Source organism: Ornithorhynchus anatinus, chromosome 3 (genome assembly GCF_004115215.2).
Source record: "Ornithorhynchus anatinus isolate Pmale09 chromosome 3, mOrnAna1.pri.v4, whole genome shotgun sequence".
NCBI classification, from domain to species: Eukaryota; Metazoa; Chordata; class Mammalia; order Monotremata; family Ornithorhynchidae; genus Ornithorhynchus; species Ornithorhynchus anatinus.
Genome location: NC_041730.1, coordinates 16,777,439 through 16,799,547, shown reverse-complemented (window position 1 = coordinate 16,799,547; position 22,109 = coordinate 16,777,439). Strand labels below are relative to the sequence as shown.

General features: G+C 49.7%; 1 protein-coding gene and 1 non-coding gene across 2 annotated transcripts in view; both read right to left on the bottom strand.

The window, feature by feature from the left end:
- The window catches only part of LOC100086312 (fatty acid desaturase 3-like), a 39,371-nt gene extending 24,485 nt beyond the window's left edge, over positions 1-14,886 (bottom strand). The window contains exon 1 of the mRNA XM_029060763.2: positions 14,418-14,886. Within this exon, the coding sequence (XP_028916596.1) occupies positions 14,418-14,627 (210 nt within the window). The 5' untranslated portion in view covers positions 14,628-14,886. The remainder of the gene's footprint in view (positions 1-14,417) is intronic.
- On the bottom strand, positions 4,844-4,981 carry LOC114810888. Its single transcript, XR_003758578.1, has one exon. It is a non-coding gene; the product is annotated as a small nucleolar RNA SNORA7 (small nucleolar RNA).
- Positions 14,887-22,109: the final 7,223 nt, after the last annotated feature.

The window sequence follows — 22,109 nt, the reverse complement described above, 5'->3', positions numbered from 1 at the left end:
ATTCCAAGCACAAGAGCAACAAGGAAGAGGAAGAGGAAATAAGGGCTTAGCTGGGGAAGGCCTTTTGGAAGAGATGTACTCTGAAGAAGGCTTTGAGATGGGAAGAGTGTCAAGGAAGATAACTTAGACTGTAAGCTCCTTGTGGGCCCAGAATGTGTCTGCCAGTTCTGTTACATGGTAGTCTCCCAAGAGCTTAGTACAGTGCTCTGCACCTAATAAGTTCAATAAATATGACTAAGTGATTGACTGATAACCACAACACCGCGTCTCCGAGCATTCTCGGATACCATTTACGGAGACAGAATACTGGGTTGATGGGATCACGCGTCTGGCTCCTGGGTTGCAAACGGGCTCTTTAATGGGGTGTAGCAGGAAAGAGTCCCTATTTAGGCAACCCCCAGACTCAGTTTGTCACTCGCTCCCCTCGGGGTCTTACCGCATGCCAACAACACTCTGCAACTTCAAGGGAGCCATATTTATGCCAGATTTGCAAATAGGTTGAGCAAGGAGGGACCAAGAGACTCACTCCAGTCACGAACACACTCCAGTTCTTCATTCCAGCCCTCTCTTTGAAGCAGCACTGCTTAGTGGATAGAGCACGGGCCCGGGGAATCAGAAGGACCTGGGTTCTAATCCCGGCTCCACCACGTGGCTGCTGTGTGACCTTGGGTAAGTCATTTAATTTCTCTGGGCCTCAGTTACCTCATCTGGAAAATGTGGAAAATGGGGATAAAGAGTGTGAACCCCATGTGGGATGGGGATTGTGTCCAACCTGATTAGCTTGTATCTACCCCAGTGCTTAGAACAGTGCTTGGCATGAAGTAAGTGATTAAAAAGTACAATAATAATGATAAAAGTGGTATTTGTTAAGTGCTCACTGTGTGCCAAGCATTGTACTAACCACTGGGATAGATACAAGATAATCAGGTCCCACATGGAGCTCACATTCTAAGTAGAAGGGAGCACAGGTATTGAATCCCCATTTTGCAGATGAGGGAACTGAGTCACGGAGAAGTGAAGCGGCTTGCCCAAGATTATGCATCGGGCAAGAGGTGGAGCTGGGATTAGTAGCCGGGCCCTCTGGCACCCAGGCCTGTGCGCTTTCCACCAGGCCACAGTGCTTCCCCTTTGAGAGACCCTAGGTTGTGGTGAGGACCAGGCCTAGACCCAGGGGACACCCCAGGAGAGCCCAGAATAGATGCAGCCTCCAGGGTTGGGGCCTGGAGAGACCCAGCCTCCCTTTGACCCCAAGGGCCTGTGGTAGCCATGAAGCCAGACTGCAGGCCTGTATTCCTGCCGATTACAACTGTGACTAGAGAAATCATTCTCTCTCCAGCCCAAACACAGTCATTCCCCCTGCTTTCCCCTCTCTCTGCCATTTTTGATGGTACTGGTTAAGCCCTTACTATGTGACAAGCGCTGTTCTAAGCGCAGGGGGAGGTACAAGATAATCATATCTGACAGAGTCCCTGGCCCATAAGGGGCTCAGAGTCTAAGTAGAAAAGAGAACAGGTATTCATTCATTCAATCATATTTATTGAGCGCTTACTGTGTGCAGAGCACTGAACTAAGTGCTTGGAAAGTACAGTTTAGCAACTGATAGAGACAATACCTACCCAACAATGGGCTCACAGTCTAGAAGGAGAAGGACAACAAAACAAAACAAGTAGACAGGCATCAATACCAATAAAACAGATAAATAAAATTATAGATATATACACATCATTAATAAAGTAGAGTAATAAATATGTACAAATATACACAAGTGTGTGGTAGAACAGAGGGAGGGAATAGGGGCGATGGAGGGGGGAGGAAGAGCAGAGGGAAAGGGAGGGCTCAGTCTTGGAAGGCCTCCTGGAGGAGGTGAGTTCTCAGTAGGGCTTTGAAGAGGGGAAGAGAGCTAGTTTGGGGGATATGAGGAGGGAGGGCCTTCCAGGTCAGAGGTAGGATGTGGGCCAGGGGTCGATGGGGGGACGGGTGAGAAAGAGGCACAGTGAGGAGGTGAGCGGCATCAGAAGAACGGAGTGTGCAGGCTGAGCTGGAGAAGGAGAGAAGGGAGGTGAGATAGGAGGGGGCAAGGGGATGGACAGCTTTGAAGCCAAGAGTGAGGAGTTTTGCTTCATGTGAAGGTTGTTGGGCAATTACTGGAGGTTTTTGAGGAGGGGAGTGACATGCCCACAGCATTTCTGTAGAAACATAATCCAGGCAGCAGAGTGAAGTATAGACTGAAGTGGGGAGAGACAGGAGGAAGGGAGATCAGAGAGGAGACTGATGCAGTAATCCAGTCGGGATATGATGAGAGATTGTACCATTCAATTCATTCATTCGATAGTATTTATTGAGCGCTATGTGCAGAGCACTGTACTAAGCACTTGGGATGAACAAGTCGGCAACAGGTAGAGACAGTCCCTGCCGTTTGACGGGCTTACGGTATAATCGGGGGAGACGGACAGACGAGAACGATGGCAATAAATAGAGTCGAGGGGAAGAACATCTCGTAAAAACAATGGCAACTAAATAGAATCGAGGCGATGTACAATTCATTAACAAAATAAATAGGGTAACGGAAATATATACAGTTGAGCGGACGAGTACGGTACTGAGGGGATGGGAAGGGAGAGGGGGAGGAGCAGAGGGAAAGGGGGAAAAGAGGGTTTAGCTGCGGAGAGGTGAAGGGGGGGTGGTAGAGGGAGTAGAGGGAGAAGAGGAGCTCAGTCTGGGAAGGCCTCTTGGAGGAGGTGAGTTTTAAGTAGGATTTTGAAGAGGGGAAGAGAATCAGTTTGGCGGAGGTGAGGAGGGTAGCAGGGTACCTACCCAGCAGGGTAGCGGTTTGGATGGAGAGGAAAAGGTGGATCTTGGCAACATTGTGAAGTGAGACCGGCAGGTTTTGGTGAAGGATTGGATGTGTGGGGTGAATGAGAGAGCAGAGTCAAGGATGACACCGAGGTTGCGGGCTTGTGAGACGGGAAGGATGGTAGCGCTGTCCACATTGATGGAAAAGTCGGGGATTTGGGTATTGAATCTCTGTCTTACAGTTGAGGAAACTGAAGCCCAGAGAAGTGAAGTGACTTGCCCAGGGTCACATGACTTGCCCAGGGTCACACAGCAGGCAGGTTTCAGACCTGGGATTAGAACCTCTGACTCCCAGGCACGTGCACTTTCCACTAGGCCACGGTGCTTTCCCGTCCCTGCCCTGCCCTCCTTCTCAGGTTTAATCATTTTTAAAGTCCATATAAATGGGCACAGAGTTGGCTTTGGTTCCCAACTCATGCCTCATGCAGGACAAACAGGTTCCCATCCCTTTGCCTGGGGCAGGGTGGCAGGGCTTTGTGCCAACCCAAACCTGGTCCTGACCAATTCACCAGGGAAAATGTCACAAACCAGCCATCTAGCTGCGATGCCCAGCAGTGTGGGTGACCCTCCCTGCCACTCCCCCAGGCTTCATACATCCCTGCTGCTGTCCTTCCACTCATTCATTCATTTGATGGTATTTATTGAGCGCTTACTGTGTGCAAAGCACTGTACTAACCGCTTGGGAGAGTACAATATTACTAGGTACAAAGCATTTTGCTAAGCACTTGGGAGAGTACAATATAACAATAAACACATTCTTGCCCACAACAAACTCATAATTTAGAGGGGGAGACAGACATGAATATAAATTAATAATTACAGATATATACATATGTGCTGTGGGGAGGGAGGAGGGAGGATGAACGAAGGAGCAAGTAAGAGACATTCAAAAGGGAGTGGGTAAAAGAGGAGAGGAGGTCATAGTCGGGGAAGGCTTCTTGGAGGAGATGTGCCTTCAATAAGGCTTTGAAGTAGGGGAGAGCAGTTGTCGGTCTGCTATGAGAAGCACCATGGTGTAGTGGATAGACCACGGGCCTGGGAGTCAGAAGGTCATGAGTTCTAATGCCACTTGTCTGCTGTGTGACCTTGGGCAAGTCATTTCACTTCTCAGGGCCTCAGTTCCCTCTTCCGTAAAATGAGGATTGAGACTGTGAGCCCTCTGTGAGACAGGGACTGTGTCCAACCCGATTTGCTTGTATCCACTCCTGGACTTAGCAAAGTGCCTGGCACATCGTAAGTGCTTAATAAATGCCATACTTATTATTATTATTATTATATGAGGAGGGAGAACATTCCAGGCCAGTGGTAGGATGTGGGAGAGAAGTGGGTGGCGAGATATGGCTGTTCCATGCTGGACAGCGTGGAATGGTAGAGCAAGGTTGCCCTGTGATCCCAGAGCCCGGACACATAATAATAATTGTTGTATTTGTTAAGCGCTTACTGTGAGCCAAGCACTATTCTAAGCCCTGGGATAGATAGCAAACTAATCAGGTTGGACACAGTCCCTGTCCCACATGGGGCTCACAGTCTTAATCCCCATTTTTCAGATGAGGTAACTAAGGCACAGAGAAGCGAAGTGACTTGCCCTAGGTCAACACAGCAGATACATGGCAGAGCCAAGATTAGAACCCCTTATTCCGTTTTACCCCAGGATTAATTCGGAGGTGAAAAGTTTTAACCCCAAAGTCAAGGTTACGACTCGAGGGGCTAAATCGGCACCCACCTCAGACTTTCAGGCATAGCTACTGGGCCTCTGCCTCATTCTCCTTCCCCAACTCTCCTTCCACAAAAAAAGCAAATATATTTGCAAACAATCCCTGTCTCGTCTGGTCTTATGCTGTCGAGTTGTCTCCGACCAATAGCAACTCCATGGACACATCTCTCCTAGACCGCCCACCTCCAACTGCATTGCCTTCTTCCGCACGATAAACTTGAGTCTCTGCCCTCGACTCTCTCCCATGCCTCTGCTATCCGGCACAGATGAGTTTTGAGTTCTAGCAGATTGCCTTCTACTCGCTAGCCACTACCCAAGCTAGGAATGGAACGGACAGGCCTCTGCTCGGCTCTCCCTCCCGTAGTCGAGACTGGTAGAGTACCGGAAACTCTCCAGGTGCCATCCTGAGAGGAGTTGCAAACCCCATCCCTGATTTTTCTCTCCATCCCTCTGCTCTGACTCCTCCGTCCTCACCAGGGAGCCAGAGATTTGGTACTGAGAATGCCAGAATATCCTTTCTGCTGTTTCACCTGTATTTCCAGAGAGACAGACCTCCACCCTCAGAATGACTAGGACTAGCGGACGGCGTTCTATTGCTCCGGACTCGCAGAAAGCACTCTATTGTTCTAGGCCCATGGAAAGAGTCATGGACACAATTCTATTGCCCCAGACTCACAAGAGAGTTCTATTGTTCTGGGCTCAGAGTTATCTTGCTCCAGATTCAGACACATTCTCTTGCTCCAAACTCATGAACAGAGTCCTATTGCTTTAGGTTCCCAGATGGAATTCTATTACTCCGGACTCAGGGACAGATTTCTACTGCTCACCTACAGGTTTCATCCTTCCTGACACTTGATTTGGTCCAAGCGGTACCAACATTGCAGAAGACAGCTCCGCCCTCAGCTCAGGTTTAGCCTGAAATATATCCGTTGATGTTTCTCCACAATCTAACAATGATATCCAAAGAAAAGTGCCCCGGGATTCACCAGGAAGCTTACGCCAGCTCACCCAGAAGCTGAGAGAGTAATAATAATAATAGTGGCATTTGTTAAGCCTTTACTATGTGCCAGACACTGTACTAAATGCTGGGGTAGACACAAGCAAATCGAGTTGGACACAGCCTCTGACCCGCATGGAGCTCACAGTCTTAATCCCCATTTCACTGATGAAGTCACTGAGGCACAGAGACGTGACTTGTCCAAGGTCACCCAGCAGACAAGTGGCAGAGCCGGGGTTAGAACCCAAGTCCTTCTGACTCCCAGGCCCATGCTCTACCCACTAGACCACACCGCTTGAGAAGTCAGCATTAAGGCCAGGCACATCAAACCATTATTGAGTAGTAGTAATAATAATAATTGCAGTAATTTGGCCGGTGCTTATTAGGTGCCAGACACTGAACTAAGCACTGGGGTAGATGCAAGATAATTAGATTATTAATCAGTAGCCAGATCATAGGTCTCTGAGAGAGGGTATTCCCCCACTTCCTTCAATGCCCACAAAAGAACCATCTCCTGGGAGCTGATCCTACAATACTGCCAGGACAATGGGCTCTTTGCTCCCACCCTCCTTCCTCACCTCACCCATCCTCCTCCCTTCCCTTTCTCCTCTCTCAGATTCTGTGCACTCTAGCTATCTGGGCTGATTCCTTCCAAACCTGGTCATTCTTATCCCGAGATGACAGAGGAGTGAAGGAGGAGAGAGGACAAGTCATGGTCAACATCCAGGCCTCTAAACTCTGGAAAACCTCTGGTCTCCGCAGGGATGGAACCGGCTAAGGAGAGCTCTTCTTTAGCATCTCTGGCAGGACTCACTCAGACGGACCTGGGTCTGAGCTAGTGGGAATGAAGGCATTAGTGAGCAAATCAATCGATCAATCAGTTGTATTTCCTGAGCGCTTACTGTGTGCAGAGCGGTGGACTGAGCAGTGAGGGCATATAACAGAGTTAGTAGTCATGTTCCCTGCCCACAGGAGCAAGAAAAAGACCCTCTTGATTTTGCTGAGAAGCCAGGAAATGGAGACACCTCAGCAAAATAGGGGCTTGAATTCCAGGATACAGAAATGGGATTCTACTGGTTGCAAGGTCTTTTTTTTAAAAAAAGGATATGTGTTAAGCGCTTACTATGTGCCAGGCACTGTACTAAGAGTTGATGTAGGCCCTGTCCAATGTGGGCTCACAGTCTTAATCCCCATTTTACAGATGAGGTAACTAAGGCACAGAGAAGGGAAGTGATTTGCCCAAAGTCACACAACAGACGAGTGGAGGAATCGGAATTAGAACTCAGGTCCTTCTGACTCCCAGGCCCATGCTCTATCCACTAGGCCATGCTGCTTCTCGAGGAAAGTTCCCACTGAATCACCCTTGCGCTTCGATTTGCACCCTTTATTCATCCCTGCCTCAGCCCTAGAGCTCCTATGTACAAATCTGTAATTTATTTATATTAATGCCTCTCTCGCGCTCTAGACTGTAAGTTCACTGTGGGTGGGGAAAGTGCTTCCACCTCTGTTATACTGAACTCTTCCAAGTGCTCAATACAGTGCTCTGCAGGCAGTAAGTGCTCAATAAATAAGACTGATTGATTGATCGATTATTAACCTCTCTGGATCTCAGTATGCCCACATACAAAAGGAAGACCCAGAGACGCAGTCCCCCCCAGGGGTGGGAATGAATTAAATACTCGCTCTTTCAGGCATGGAAGAATTAAGAGAAAGTTACTGAATAAGCATATCTGCACACAGTAAGCGCTCAATAAATACGATTGACTGACTGGACTGCTCTGCATACAGCCCAGTGGCAGTAAACTACTCTTGGATACTCTACTGACCTTCTCCAAGGATTTAGTATAGTGCTCTACATCCAGTAGGTGCTCAGTAAATACCATTGATTGAATTCTGCAGTTCCAACGCCCCAACTATTACACCTCAACCCTTCCTAGGGAATGGGGCCACAATAAATCAAAACCCCCTCTGGTTGGCTGTGAAATCTGGGAAGGTAGAGACCCATCCTGGGAGAGGAGAGACCTACTTTCTTCCAGGCACAAAACCTAGGGAGTTAACTGGCTTGTTTTAGAACTTGCCTGGATCAAAGTGCTCTCACTTCTCCTCTTTCCTGAGGAATAATTGTATTTATTACGAGGCTCCTATGCTGTAAGCACTGTATGCATGAGGAGCAGCATGGTTTAGTGGAAAGAGCCCGGGCTTGAGAGTCAGAGGTCGTGGGTTCTAATCACAGCTCTGCCACTTGTTTGCTCTGTGACCTTGGGCAAATCACCTCACTTCTCTGTGCCTCGGTTCCCTCATCTGTAAAATGTGGATTGAGACTGTGAGCCCCACATACGACAACCTACTTTCCTTGTATCTACCCCAGCGCTCAGAACGGTGCTTGGCACATAGTAAGCGCTTAACAAATACCAGAATTATTATTATTACTAAGCGCTAGATTAGACACTAAAACAGATGGGACACAGTCCCTACCCCACATGGTCTAATCAATCTATAATATTTATTTAGTGCTTACTGGGTGCAGAGCACTGCACCAAGCACTTGGGAAAGTACAGTGCAACAGAGTTGGTAGACATGGTCCAATCATTCAAACAATTATTCATATTTGTTGAGCACTCACTGTGTGCAGAGCACTGTACTAAATACTTGGGTGAGTAGAATCTAACAGATTAGGTAGATACATTCCCTGTCAACAGCGAGCTTACACTCTTCAGTAGGAAGTCTGAGTAGGTCTAAATAGGAAGGAGACTAGGTACTGAATCTCCATGTTACAGATGAGGAAACTGGGGCCCAGAGAAGTGAAGCTATTTGCCCAAGGTCACCCAGCAGGAAAGTGAAAGAACCGGGGTTATTTTAGTGTCTATCTCCGGTCAAGAAACATGTCCGCCAACTCTGTTGTATCGGACTCTCCCAAGTACTTAATCATTATGGTATTTTTTATGCAATTACTATATGCCGGGCACTCTTCTAAGGACTGGGGTAGATACAGGCTAATCAGGTTGATCACAGTCCCTATTCCATGTGGGGCTCACACTCTTAATCCCCATTTTACAGATGAGGTAACTGAGGGTCCAGAGAAGCGAAGTGATTTGCCCAATGTCACACTGCAGTCAGGTGGTGGAGCTGGGATTAGATCCCAAGTCCTTCTGAGTCCCAGGCCTGAGCTCTATCCACTAAGTCACGTACTTCCGGTGCTCTGCATACAGTAAGTGCTCAATAAATGCCACTGATTGATTAGAAGCCAGGTCCTGAGACTCCCAGGCCGGTGGGTGGTCATCCATCTGCCTTATATCATCTAGTGGATAAAATGGAGGCCACTAAGGCACTAAATGTTGACTGGTTGACCAAAGAACTCACCAGCCTCAGAGAAACTAACACTGCTCCTGCTCTACATCAAGCATGGGGCCTCCCTCCCTAGCCCACCTCTCCCCTGGTGACTGTGATAGGAGAGACCTCAAAGGGCTTCTTCCGAGGTGGGGCATTTTTCAGCTCTCTGCTTGGATCTGGGACAAGATGGATGAACCAAGACCTGAGGCATTTTGCCTTCTTCCTTCCGGGGTGAAGACCAGGCCGCTCTCCTTCCTTTCAGCTAGGGCCTGGGCTCCAAAGTAGCTCAGCGAGAAGCCTGAAAGACTCAACATCGAGTTATGAGCCTGTGCCAGTTGGGGGAGATGATTTTCATTTGTTAAACCTTAAAAAATGCACTAAAGTGAATGGGTTAAGTAAGTGAATGAGTGTTTGTGTGTGTGTGTGTGTGTGTATTCTCTCCCTAACACTCATTAGCATTGAGATAGCACTTAATAATTCCCTTTTATCTGATGATCAGCACTGTCTCCCTTCCAGGCATCTGAGCATTATGATCCTCATTTCCACAGGTGAGGAAACGGGGAGATAGAGAGATGAAGAGATTTGCCCAGGGCCATGAGTCAGTGGCAGAGATAATTTTAGCACGAAGCAGACTCTAGAGTACAACTGTGATGTTCAGAGTTGCTTTAAATAGAACAAAAAATGGATTTTTTTTCATCGCTGGCTACACTAACCAGTAACCCCGTACAAAGGCTGGGATTATTTCCCAGGATGCATCGCCCTGCCCCTCCGGGCTGGGTGGGTCGGGGGCAGAAGGGGCAACCCACGTCCCCCCGAGGAATCGGAAAAATAGATGCCGTCATTTCCGGAGACCAAGGAACGCAGTTCTCATTCTGCTTCTAGTCCTAAAGCATTGCCAATGCCCTGACCCTGAACTGAGGCGTGGGCCCAGGGGCGAGGGGGGAGTGTTAGGATCGTGGGCATCAGGGGAACATTTGGAGGCAGAATTCCCCCTCAGGCAAACGTGAAGGTCCCTTTTCATCTTGCCTGAGACCGAGCCATATGCTTCATCCCTAGGCTTGCCGTTCTCTCTCTTCCTTCAGTCTACAGGTGGTCCCTACACCTCAAGCCAGCAGGAGAGTCAGTCTGAACAGTTACCCAGCTGCCACCCAGTTTAGTCCAAGAGATTTTGGAGAAATTGAACTTTAATTTTTTCATCAAAAATTACTTCCGGTCAAAAAGCCTGAAGCGGGACTGAAGCCTTCAGAGTCATAATCTCTTTGCTAGTGACAACGGGCTGGCAGTCGCCGTATTTCATCTCTTTCAGGGGTACGTAAGGAGTGCCTACTCTACTGCACACAGAGCACCGTACTGAATGCTTGGAGACGTTCACAGAAACGAAGGACATGGTCACTCAGCTGAAGAGGCTTACGTCCAATGGCGAAGAGGAGCAAGTAAATTATTTACAAAGAGTGGGAGTAGAAAGAAGGCTAGACTAGGTATGAGCATAAGGATGCCCGACTGAAAGTTGAATAAATATCTGAATGTCCACTTGCATGTTCATATATATACAGGTGCTGAGGATGGGTATAAACCAGTAGGTCTTGGGTTCCAATTCTCGACCCGCCACTTGTCTGCTTTGTGAACTAGGGAAGTCAACTTCACTTCTCTGGGCCTCAATTACCTCATCTGTAAAATGGGGATCGAGACTGTGAGCTCCACGTGGGAGAGAGACTGTCTGTGTCCAACCGATTTGCTTGTATCCACCCCAGCACTTAGTACAGTGCTTGGTACAAAGTAAGTGCTTAACAAATACCATAATAATAATAATAACTATTATTATTATAAAGAACCAACATTTGTGCTAAAGGAGACTATTGGGTTGATGCAACTCTGGGTGATGGGAAGTAATCAGGGAAGGCCTCTTGGAGGAGGTGGGATTTTTAGAGGGTTTTAAAGATGGGGAAAATAGGGTTTTGAAGAGGGAGGGAATTCCAGGCAGGGGAAATAGAGTGAGCAAGGAGTCAAGTGTAGGGTCAGTCTTACTGGATCAAGAAAATAGTTTCTAGTTCAGCTAGGATATTCAGACAACATCTTGGCCAACATCATGGGGGACGACAGGTAGAGGTGGTTTTTTCTTGTGGGTGGAGGGAGAGAGGAAGAGAGAGAGTAACCGACAGAAAGAGAGACAGAGACAAACAGAAACAAAGAGAATGTGAGAGACAGAAACAGAGAGATAGAAGAGCAGAGGTGTGAGAGAGGCATAGCCTGGAGATAGAGAGAAGAGCAGAGGGAGATGGACAGAGGCTGAGAGATGGAGAAAGAAACAGAGAAAATGACAGTGAGAGAAACAGAGAGAATGTGCAAGTGGAGAGATAGAAGAAAGACAGAGAATGTGAACAGAGACAACAAGACAGGAGTTGGAGGGAAGACAGAGACAGCAGAAAAAAAGGAGCCAGAACAGAGAGAGACACAAGGAGGGAAGAGAGAATAGACAGAAAGAATAGTAATCACAGTGGTACTTGTTAAGCGCTTACTACGCGTCAAGCTCTTTTTAAATGCTGGGGTAAATACAAGCTAATCAGGTTGGCGCAGTCCCTGTCCCACATGGAGCTCACACTCTTAATCCCCATTTTACAGATGAGGTAGCTGAGGCCCAGAGGAGTTAAGTGGCTTGCCCAAGGTCTCACAGCAGACATGTGACATAGCAAAGATTAGAACCCAGTACCTTCTGACTCCCAGGCCTGTGGTCTATCCACTATGCCATGCTGCTTAGCAGAGCGTGAGAGGGACAGAGACAGAAAGAGACACCCACAGACAAATAGACAAGGTGTGTTTATGACAAAAGACATGGCCAGCTGTGGGATAGCAATAGTTTCCCCCCACAGATCTCTAGTGGAAGGTGAGGACTTTCCTGATAGGCAGACGGTCTGTTCGGTGGCCGAGAGAGAAAGGCCAGCAAGTGAGGTAAGCCACAGCAGTGGTGACAGCATTCATTCATTCATTCAATGATATTTATTCGAGTGTCTCCTGTGTGCAAAGTACGACACTAAGCAGTGGGAAGAGATTCCTGGATGCGAATTAGATAGGCTCCCTGGAAGCATCAGCCAAACAGACCAGGCACCAGAGCTTCTCCTCTGTACAGAGGCCCGAAGTGTTTTTAGTGGAGGAGGTGAAACACACGGTAGGTGCTCAGTAAATGTTAACAGTCAGCAACGAATGCCAGCTTCCAGACAAAGAAAAGGTCTGCGGAGGGAGGAGGTTTTTCAGGGGCTTTTAGTTCTGGCTCTCACCGGTATTTCAGAGGCTTCAGCTCTCGGACTCTGTGACTGGCTGCTCCCCTCTCATCTCCGGGGTCACCACAGAAAGAAGCCCTGGACCCTGACAAACATGCAACACAAAACAATTTCCTCCTTCCCAGGGTGTCTCTCTTACCACAATTCCCACCAACGGGCTTGCGGTTGCCTAGCACAACACACACTGCAGTTCACTTACAACAGAGCCCCACCCTCTTTGAAGCCTTTCTTATAGGAGGACTCAGGCTATTATCATCATCATCATCGAGCGAGGCATTTACTGAGTGCATACTCTGTGCAGAGCATTGTACTAAGCGCTTGGGTGAATACAACAGAGTCGGTAGTCACGTCTTTTGCCCACAGCGAGCTCAGAGTCTAGAGAGGCAGACGTTAATGGAAATAAATAATTTATAAAGGCTATGATATTTAAAGGAAGTAAGTCGTGTTAGCTTAGGTGTAAGACCTACAACTCTCCACATACACATATATACACACACCCACATATTCCTCAGCCTTTGATTTTTAAACCAGTTAATCCCAGCCTCTTGATGGGGCCGTAATCCTGATGATAATAGCATTTATTAAGGGCTTTCTATGTGCTAGAACACTATGCTAAGCACTGGGTTAGGAGCGAGATCATCAGATCTACTCTCCATGACCTCTCAGAGTCCAGAAGTCTGCACTGGATCTTCAACCACAGATGTTTCCATTTCCCAACCAGATTCCCACTTTCTCTGTTCCAGGGTGGATTCCGGCATCCCTGGGGAAAAAGAAGGTGACGTGTCTAGGGTAAGAACTAGGGGAAAGAGCAGAAGAAAGTCCTCCGGGGGCTGGAGGGAATGTGTCTCCAACTCTGTTGTATAGCACTCACCCAAGCGCTGAGTACAGAGCTCTGTACATAATAAGTGCTCAGTAAGTAATATTGATGATGATGAGGATGGAGGAGGAACAGGGAGAAGGGGGAGAGTAGGCGGAGAGGCATCCAGCAGCCCGGAGGTGAAACAGAGAGGAAACTCCAGGCCCATTCTCAGGAGGGTGGGAGGAGGACTGGGGAGAGGCGTGGGGGAACAAGACCCCCTGGCTTCCCCGTGGAGCAGAGGCACCCACGGGGGTCCCTGAGCAGACCCAGAAGGAGCAAAGGGGAGATTCCAGGTCCGAGACTGGACCATCCAGAAGAGCGGGCAGGGTGCGTAGGCCTCGGTCTTCACTGGCTGCCACCCTACAGCAGATGCCAAGGGGAGCTTTAACACGTGTTCCTGAGATTTAATTGGCCCATCCAAAGCCTGCTGGGCCTCAGTGAAAAGCGAAGCTTTTGTTCCACGATTCCTTTTGTCTCAGTTTAGGTTTACTAGGCCAGAGACTAGGCCCTCCCAGATTTAAGTGCTCTCAAATGAGTTACTTTCTTAACTGGGCAGTCTGGTGACTCACTTGGACTCGCTCTCTCCAGAGCTGTTATTTGAACTAATTTCCCCGGATGAACCACAGACCTACTAGCCCTGACACATAAACTGGATATCCCGCAGCACGGGGAGGTTTGGGAAGGACGAATGTACTTGAGCAGACAACACCTAGTCCCAGGGAGAGCTATCAGAGAGAGGGGCTCCGGCCGGTCGGACAGTTTCAAAATAAACAGGGGGCTCCCTTCCTCACTTTGAAGCTAACAATGATCTTCCCGAGTCCTTTCCTCTCTGTCCCCAGACTGATGGATATCCCACCTGCACTTTGCATTGTAACCAGAGCACTGAAAGAATAGATGGGGGGGGGGGGGGGGGGCTGGGACGTGGAGTCTCTGTGCCCCCTCCTCCCCCCACCCCCATCAACTGAGGACAAAGGTCCCGGATTGCCGGAGGGCAGGCAGGCCGGGCCAGGAAACCGCTTCCTGGTCCCAGGGGGTCACCCAGGCTCCAATTTTAGCTTCTCCTACTCTTTTTCTCAACCCCCACCTTTCATTCTGACCACTGTTGGGGCTGAGACCGCAGTTCGGCGATGACCAAAGCCACTCTTCAGAGCTCTGGAGGGCCATTCTAGTTCTCGCCTCCTCCGGGGTTCCTCCCGGTCTGGGCCTCGTGTTACTGGGGGGAAGCACCCTGCCTCGGGTCCCGAGGGCATCTCAGGATGAGCCAAGCGAACAGAGCATCAGAGCATGGCCGTTCCTTTCGCCACCCCTGGTGTAGTGGGGAGAGATAGGGCCGGCCGGGCGGTTAAAGGGACCGGCAAGAGGGGCCACGCGGACCGTGGCTCTCCTTACCGTGGCATCTTCACCCGCGTGGTGACTGATGAGCCGGTTGCCCCCCGGGTGTCTCTCGGCCCAGCGGGTGATGTCGTAGACCTTCCGTTCAATCACCAGCCACTTGTCCATGGGCAAGTTATGCTTCTTGATCTCCTCCCAGTCATACACGGGGATCTGCTCCTCCCCCGGCTCCTGGGACTCTTTGCCCTTCTCCCCTCCTTTCCCCATGCTCTCCTTTCCTCTCAGGCTTGTCCAGGAGGGGGTTGCTTTGCTTCTGATTCCCTCTTGGTGCCGGTTAGAAAATGTTCACGAGGCTCCCGGACCTCTGCTTCCTCTCTCCTTTCCCTTCTCCTCGTTTTCCTTTTCTTCTTCCTATTCCTTTCTGGCCCGTCTCTTCTTCCCAGCCCTCTGCCCTTCCCTTCCCTTCCACCGGCTCTGTTGCTCTCTCAACCCCGAGGACCTTTCCCTCCCTTATAAATCCATTGACGGCAAACCTCAGCCTCGCCCCCTCCTTCTCCACATCCTCCTCCTCCTCCTCCTCCTCCACTCGTCATCGCCCATGGGGTTTCCACAGCGAGTCCAGGCACCAATCCAAGTTCTGTGTCAACAGGGCTGCGGGGCTGCCATTGGCTGGGAACTCATATCGCAGAGGGACAGCTTTTGAGTTGCCACTTATGCCAGAAGCTGGCACATTCCCCAGTGGGGCCCAGCGAGGTCCCCAGGTGGGCACGAAATGAGCGGTAGGAGGATCAAAGGCAAGAACAAGTTCTGGGGAACATCATCTTCTCTCTCCATCTTCCCCTTGCCTCTTCCCGCCTGGGCCGGGTTGGTTCCACCCACCGTCAAGCCCCTCACGGCCTCCAACCGCAGCCTAGAGATCAGAGATCTTCGCCTCCTTCTCTCCCTACGGGACGAGGCTCCCACCCAACTGGACCGACCTGCTTCTCGGCAGCCTCCCCCATGTCCCCTGCTGGCCGCGGCGGAGCGCCCAGGCCAGGGAGTCAGAAGTCATGGGTTCTAATCCTGCCTCCACCACTTGTCTGAGGTGCGACCCTGGGCAAGTCACTTCACGTCTCTGGGCCTCAGTTACCTCATCTGTAAAGTGGGGATTGAGACCGGAAGCCCCACATGGGACAGGGACTGGGTCCAACCCAATTAGCTTGCATCCACCCGCAGCACTCGGTACAGTGCCTGGTACATATTAAGTGCTTGACAAACAGCACAATTGTTATTATTATTACTATTACCTGAGGTGGCTAGAAAGTCCAACACGCTGGGCCACAGACCCTGCATCCCTTCTTCAACCAATCAACTGAGTCACCCAGGTTTGGCCAGTCTCTGGAAACCTGGGTGTTAATGCCGGCCGGAGGCAGGAGACTGGCTTGGGTAGTCTCTTGAGGTCCCTTCTAGCTCGATGATAGACTGTAAGCTCGTTATGGGCAGGGAACGTGTCTGCTAATTCTGTCGTACTGTAAGCAGCGTGGCGTAATAGATATAGTATGGGACTGGGGGGTCAAAAAGTCATGGGTTCTAATTCCGGCTCTGCCACCTAGGGCAAGTCACGTCACTTCTCTGGGCCTCGGTTACCTCCTCTGTAAAATGGGGATCGAGACTGTGAGCCCCACTTGGGACGGGGACTGTGTCCAACCTGATGTGCCTGTAGCCACCCCAGTGTTTAGTTCATGCCTGGCCCATAGTAAGCGCTTAATAAATACCAGTTATCATTATTACTCTCTCAAGTGCTTAGTACAGGGCTCTGCATTCATTTATTCATTCGATCGTATTTATTGAGTGCTTACTGTGGGCAAAACACTGTACTAAGCGCTTAAGCAGCGTACTAAGGGCTTGCATACAGTAAATACCATTGATTGATGGATGATGGTAGTTGTGACTAAATCCCGGGCCACTCCCCTGCATCCCCACCTTTCCATCTCCCCCACGCTCCCTCCCAGCTCCTCTACCTCGCTCCTTACCTTTGCTGCCCGCTTCCACACCCTTCTCTCTTTCCACGCCGGCTGCCGGGCGGCGGTGACTCCTCCGGAAGAAATGGTTGAACAGCAGCCAGTTAGCCTGGGGGTGGCCTCCAGTGGAGGAGGATCATTGGAATGAAGCAGCCCAGGTCTCCTGGCACCACCGGGGGTGAAGGTGAAGACGAGGCTGTCGCCCCCACCATCAAAGCTGGGTGGCCCAGCTTGGAAACCGGCTGGGAATTCGACCGGGAACCGGCCGGAGAAACAGTCCTGGAAGAGGCGGGAGCCAGGGATTAACCCTCTCTACCTTGTCTCGGGAGTGGGTGAGATGACAGACGCCCGGCTTGTTGGGAGGAGGATGGGAATCTGGGTCTGGGTCTGGTGCCCAGGGTTATTACAAAAGGTCCTGTGTGATGGAGAACCGAGAGGCAGAAGACAATGGGGGAGACTCACACACACACACACACACACACACACACACACACACACATAGGGAGACTGCTGGAAGAGGAAGAACAAGCAGTTCTCTGAAGCAAGTCTGGTTTCCTGTTGTTGGCGTCTTTAGAATCGAGAAGCCAGGAGCGGCAAAAACGTGGAAGCTTTAGGGCGAGCAGATTTCGGTTGCCGTGGCAACACCAGCTGCTTGTGACATCATGGGAGTCAGAGGCCACATGTGAGAACGTGAAGTCAACGGGATGTGTAGAGGGGCGAAAGCGGCTGCTTTCGGCGTTCGGGGAAACGGGGACCTCCGCCAGCCTCTGATGACTAGGGACGGGCCCTGTCTGAGTTCCCTGGTCCCCAGTTGCTCACGTACCAGGGGACCACCCGTTTTCAGGGACCAATTAGGGAGAAGCTGAACCCCTTGCCTGAGGCCTGTGGAATACCATGGAGTCCAACACAGTGAGTCAAAAGGCTTTTCCGCTCACTCCATTCCCAGGCTGATACATTCATTCATTCATTCAATAGTATTTATTGAGCGCTTACTGTGTGCAGAGCACTGTACTAAGCGCTCGGAATGTACAATTCGGCAACAGATAGAGACGGTCCCTGCCCAGTGGCGGGCTCACAGTCTAATCGGGGGAGACGGACGGCAGAGCAAAACAGAACGAAACAAAAACAAGACAACATTATCACGATAAATAGAATCCAGGGGATGTACACCTCATTAACAAAATAAGGTCAAAGCCCTGGGCAGCCTTGGGGATGCCGTGCGCCCTTCGGCAGGCCCCTGGAACATCCACGGGGCCGTGAGGTACCTCCACTTACAAAAGCCCCAGGTGGACTGGGTCGGTTTTGACTACCCCAGCCTGGGGTTTCGAGTGTGGAGCCAGAGGTGGGATTGCAGATAGCCCGGGGCTTCTCAGCAGCGATTCAGACCGTGGGGCATTTTCTTCAACTAGGTCACCCCAGTGTCTTTGGAGCTGGGGATGACCAACCTCTGTCCCCAGCATCACCGACCCCCACACCGGGCCCTACCCCCCACTGCTCGGAAACCACTACTCTGGGCCAGACCAGTCTCAACAGATAATCATGTCTGTTTCCCCCTTTAGACTGTAAATTCGTTGTGGGCAGGGAATGTGTCTGTTATATGGTACTCTCCCAAGCACTTAATACAGTGCCCAGCACATAGTAAGCGTTCAATAAATACGATTGACTGACTGACTGACAGAAGACCCCGATGGGTGGGCTTTCTGGCTCGCAGTCTTCCGCCCTGGACTAGAGCAGGGCAGTGTTCAGGAAGTTCAGTGGCCAGGAAGGCGGCTCTTTTGCCCAGATCAGTCCTACTCAGCTAGAGAAGCCCAGGTAGGGAAGCAGCGTGGCCTAGTGAATAGAGCAGAGTCCTGGGAGTCAGAAGGACCTGCGTTCTAATCCCGCTCTGCCACTAGTCTGCTGTGTGCTTGAGCAAGTCACGTCACTTCTCTGTGCCTCAGTGACCTCATCTGTAAAATGGGGATTATGACTGTGAGCCCCATGTGGGACAGGGATTGTGTCCAACCTGATTCGCTTGTATCTACCCCAGCCCTCAGTACAGTGCCTGGCACATAGTAAGCGCTTAACCAGTACCACAAGAGTATTATTGTTGGCACCGGCAGAGAGCCGGTGAACCCTTGCCAGTTCTGAGACGGCCTCCTGGTCTCCCGGAGAGGCTCTGTCACAGGCCAAACTGATCCCGAATCCCACAGGTTTCACTGACTTGACTCGAAAAGGGTCAGAGGAGGCAGAGAGAAGACAAGGAGCATATGAGCCTTGAAGGAGGGCAGTACCAGAAAGCCCCAACATCTGGGATTTCTACCTTCAGGAATCTTGGACTCGGGCTCTACTGCCTCAGTCCTCACCGGCTGTGATGTCATTCATTACCCATTGTGGCTTTGGAGGTCAGGGGCCTGGGATTCCAGACTGCCACAGAGGAAATTTTCTTGGCAAGGGCCATAACTTCCCTTCTCATCCTCCTATTTTTTTTTTCTTGAAATAGCCCCCTTCATCCCAGCTCCAGAGCTGGAGCGGGCGACCTAGAGGCCAGGCCCCCACCCTCTCTGGCCCCATCATGGGAGAGAAGCCCCATCCCCTCCATTAAGACAAGTTGGGACCGTTCAAGCAGGGCAGCCCAGGCCAAAGCAATGAGAAACTGAGGGATGAATGAACTCTGGTCCTTTACTATGGTTTCCGAATTTGAGTTTCGTTTCCTTTTGTGTCTGGCCTCCCCACTTTTAACCTGTGAACCCTCTGTGGGGAAGGTATTGGATCTGAATCATTGCCCAGTCAGTTGCTCGGGAGCTTACTTCAGCGCCTCATGTAAAGTAAGACCTCTATCACTGTGACTTTTCTGATTAATTACGACACGGCTTTGGGCATCGAGCTCCCTGTTGAAGTTGGTTAAAATTAGCACATGGAAGCACAGGTCATTTTTAAAGGGAAGAAAAAGAATAATGAGCAAGGTTTAGAGCAGTGAGTCTCTCAACGATATCGTTTCTGGCCAAAGGGAGGAATGAAGACTTTCCCGCCCCGGTCCAGCAAGCGGCTTTGTCCTTAAACAGAAGAAGGGGATACCGAACCGGAGTTCTTCGGGCCCGGGATATAGTTTAAGACATTTAAGACATCTATGTTTTGCAACTAAGAGACACGACCTCAGCATTCAGCAGGAGCTTCCTGGACCAAATATGGCATGATCTAAAGAGTCTGTTGTGGGAAAGAGAGTCTATTCTGGCTCTAATATTGACTCGTCGAGGGTTCTGGGGTAAGTCTCTTAAATCTCTTCTCTCTCTGCAGGCTAGTAAAAATCTGGGGGAGCCTCATCTGCTTTAATAATAATAACACGGTAATAATAATTGTGCTATTATTATTAATATTATTATTGTATTTCAGCACTTTCTGTGTGCCAGACACTGTACTAAGTGGCGGGATAGATGGGGGCTCACGGTCTAAGTAGGAGGGAGAACAGGGTTGAATCCCCATTTTGCAGATGAGGGAACTGTGGCATAGAGAAATTAAGTGACTTGCCCAAGGTTACACAACAGTTTAGTGGTGGAACTGGGATTAGAACCCAGGTCCTCTTACTCCCAGGCCTCTGCTCTTTCCACTAGGTCATGCTGCTTCACTAACCATGAGAAGCAGTGTGGTGTAGTGGATAGAGCACAGGCCTGGGAATCTGTGCCTCAGTTACCTCATCTGTAAAATGGGGATCAAGATTGTGAGCCCCATGTGGGACAGGGACTGTGCGCAACCCCATTCGCTTGCATCCACCCCAGCACTCAGTAAAGTACCTGGCACATAGTAAGTGTTTAATCAATACAATAATAATTATTATTGTTATTAATAAGCATAGTCTGCCTTGGAAATTGACCGTTAGAGAGTTTAGAGATAAAGACTGCTGTTTTGTTAACTTATGTTTGCTGTTTTATTTATTCTGTTGGGCTTTATTTGTGTAATTCTACTACCTAGGCAGGACACTAACCAACAGAGCAGTGTAGCTCAGTGGAAAGAGCACGGGCTTGGGAGTCAGAGGTCATGGGTTCTAATTCCGGCTCCACCACTGATCAGCTGTGTGACTTTGGGCAAGTCACTTGACTTCTCTCTGCCTCAGTTCCCTCATCTGTAAAATGGGGATTAAGACTGTGAGACCCATATGGGACAAACTGATTACCTTGTATCTACCCCAGTGCTTAGAACAGGGCGTGGCACATAGTAAGCTTTTAACAAATGCCATCATTATCTTTATCATTATTATTATTAACTAGACAACCCAATCAAGAAGACCAGGACATCTCTAGACTGGAAACTCTTTATGGGTAGGGAACATGTCTGCTAATTCTGTTGTATTGAACTCTCCGAAGCGCTTAGTCCAATTCTCCGCACATAGTAAGCACCAACCTCATGAAGAGATTCAAAGGACCCCAGGACGGACGGACATCCTCCGCTTCCAACCCCACCGAGCGGTCCGAGGCCCCGCCGGCGGCCCCTCCCTCCCAGAAGAGAGCCCGACGGGGACCCCCACAGCCAGCCGGAAAGCAAGAGATGAGGAAACTGAGGACCGGAGGAGTGAAGCGACTTGCTCGAGATCCCACGGACTCAGGGCTAAGAGAGATTTCCTGGAGGGAAGGAAGAGTGGGAGGAGGAAGAGGCAGGTGCGGGCGGTCAGGAAAGGTCGCCGGTGGCCATCTTGAAGAGTCTATTACCCTATTTATTTTGTTAATGAGGTGTCCATCCCCTTGATTCTATTTATCGTGATTAAGTTGTCCTGTTTTTGTCCGTATGTCTCCCCCGATTAGACTGTGAGCCTGTCATTGGGCAGGGATTGTCTCTGCTGCCGAAATGTCCATTCCAAGCGCTTAGTCCAGTGCTCTGCACATAGTAAGCGCTCAACAAATACTATTGAATGAATGAATGAACTTAATAAATGCCACTGATTGACTGAACCTTTGGGAGACTGTCAAAGTGTGGAAACAGTGTAGCAACAGACTCCAGACCAACTGAAGGTCTACAGAAGGTAGTGTTGTCTAACCTCCCCTACAGCTGGGAGGTATGGACCACGGTCACACACATCTGACTCCTTGGGTAGTTCCACCGATGTGGCTAAGGGCCAAACTCAACAGCATATGGCAATCGAGATACGTACAGTGAGATTCTGGAACGTAGCCAGTCCCCTAGCTTCCAAACTATGCTCACCTCAACAAAGCTATGCTGGGAAGGACACGGGGGAAGAATGATCAACAGCAGGAGACTCGAACTGCTACTGTGTGGAGAATTGAAATTGAGAAACTGAAATCAAAGAGGTCAGAGGAAGTGTTTTAAGGACGGGATAGAATAAAGTCTGAGACTCTGCTGCAACCCTGCTGAGAACTGGGAGTAAATTGCCCGGCCCATAGCTATTAGGAAGAAAGTAGCTCTTCTGAGCAAAAGCTTCCCTTTTGAAGATAATTCCTGTGTGCCTGTTTTTCCCTCATCTTTTAGTTGCTAAGTCCCCTGAGGGCCGGAGACCGTTTCTTAATTATTATCCCGGTACCGTTCCCTGATTCTTGATACAATGCTCTGCACACAGTAAGTGCTAACCGAATGTAACAACGGCAACAGTAATAATAAACACAATAAATAATAAAAACGATGTCTCCATTTTACTGTCCGCATAACTCCTTGGGGCAAGGCAGGCTAGTAGGGTTTTTTTTTAAATCTTGTTTACAAGGCTGTTTCATGTGGAGGCCAAGTATTCATTGTCCCTCTCACTTCAGAGATTGTAGGGGGGTAG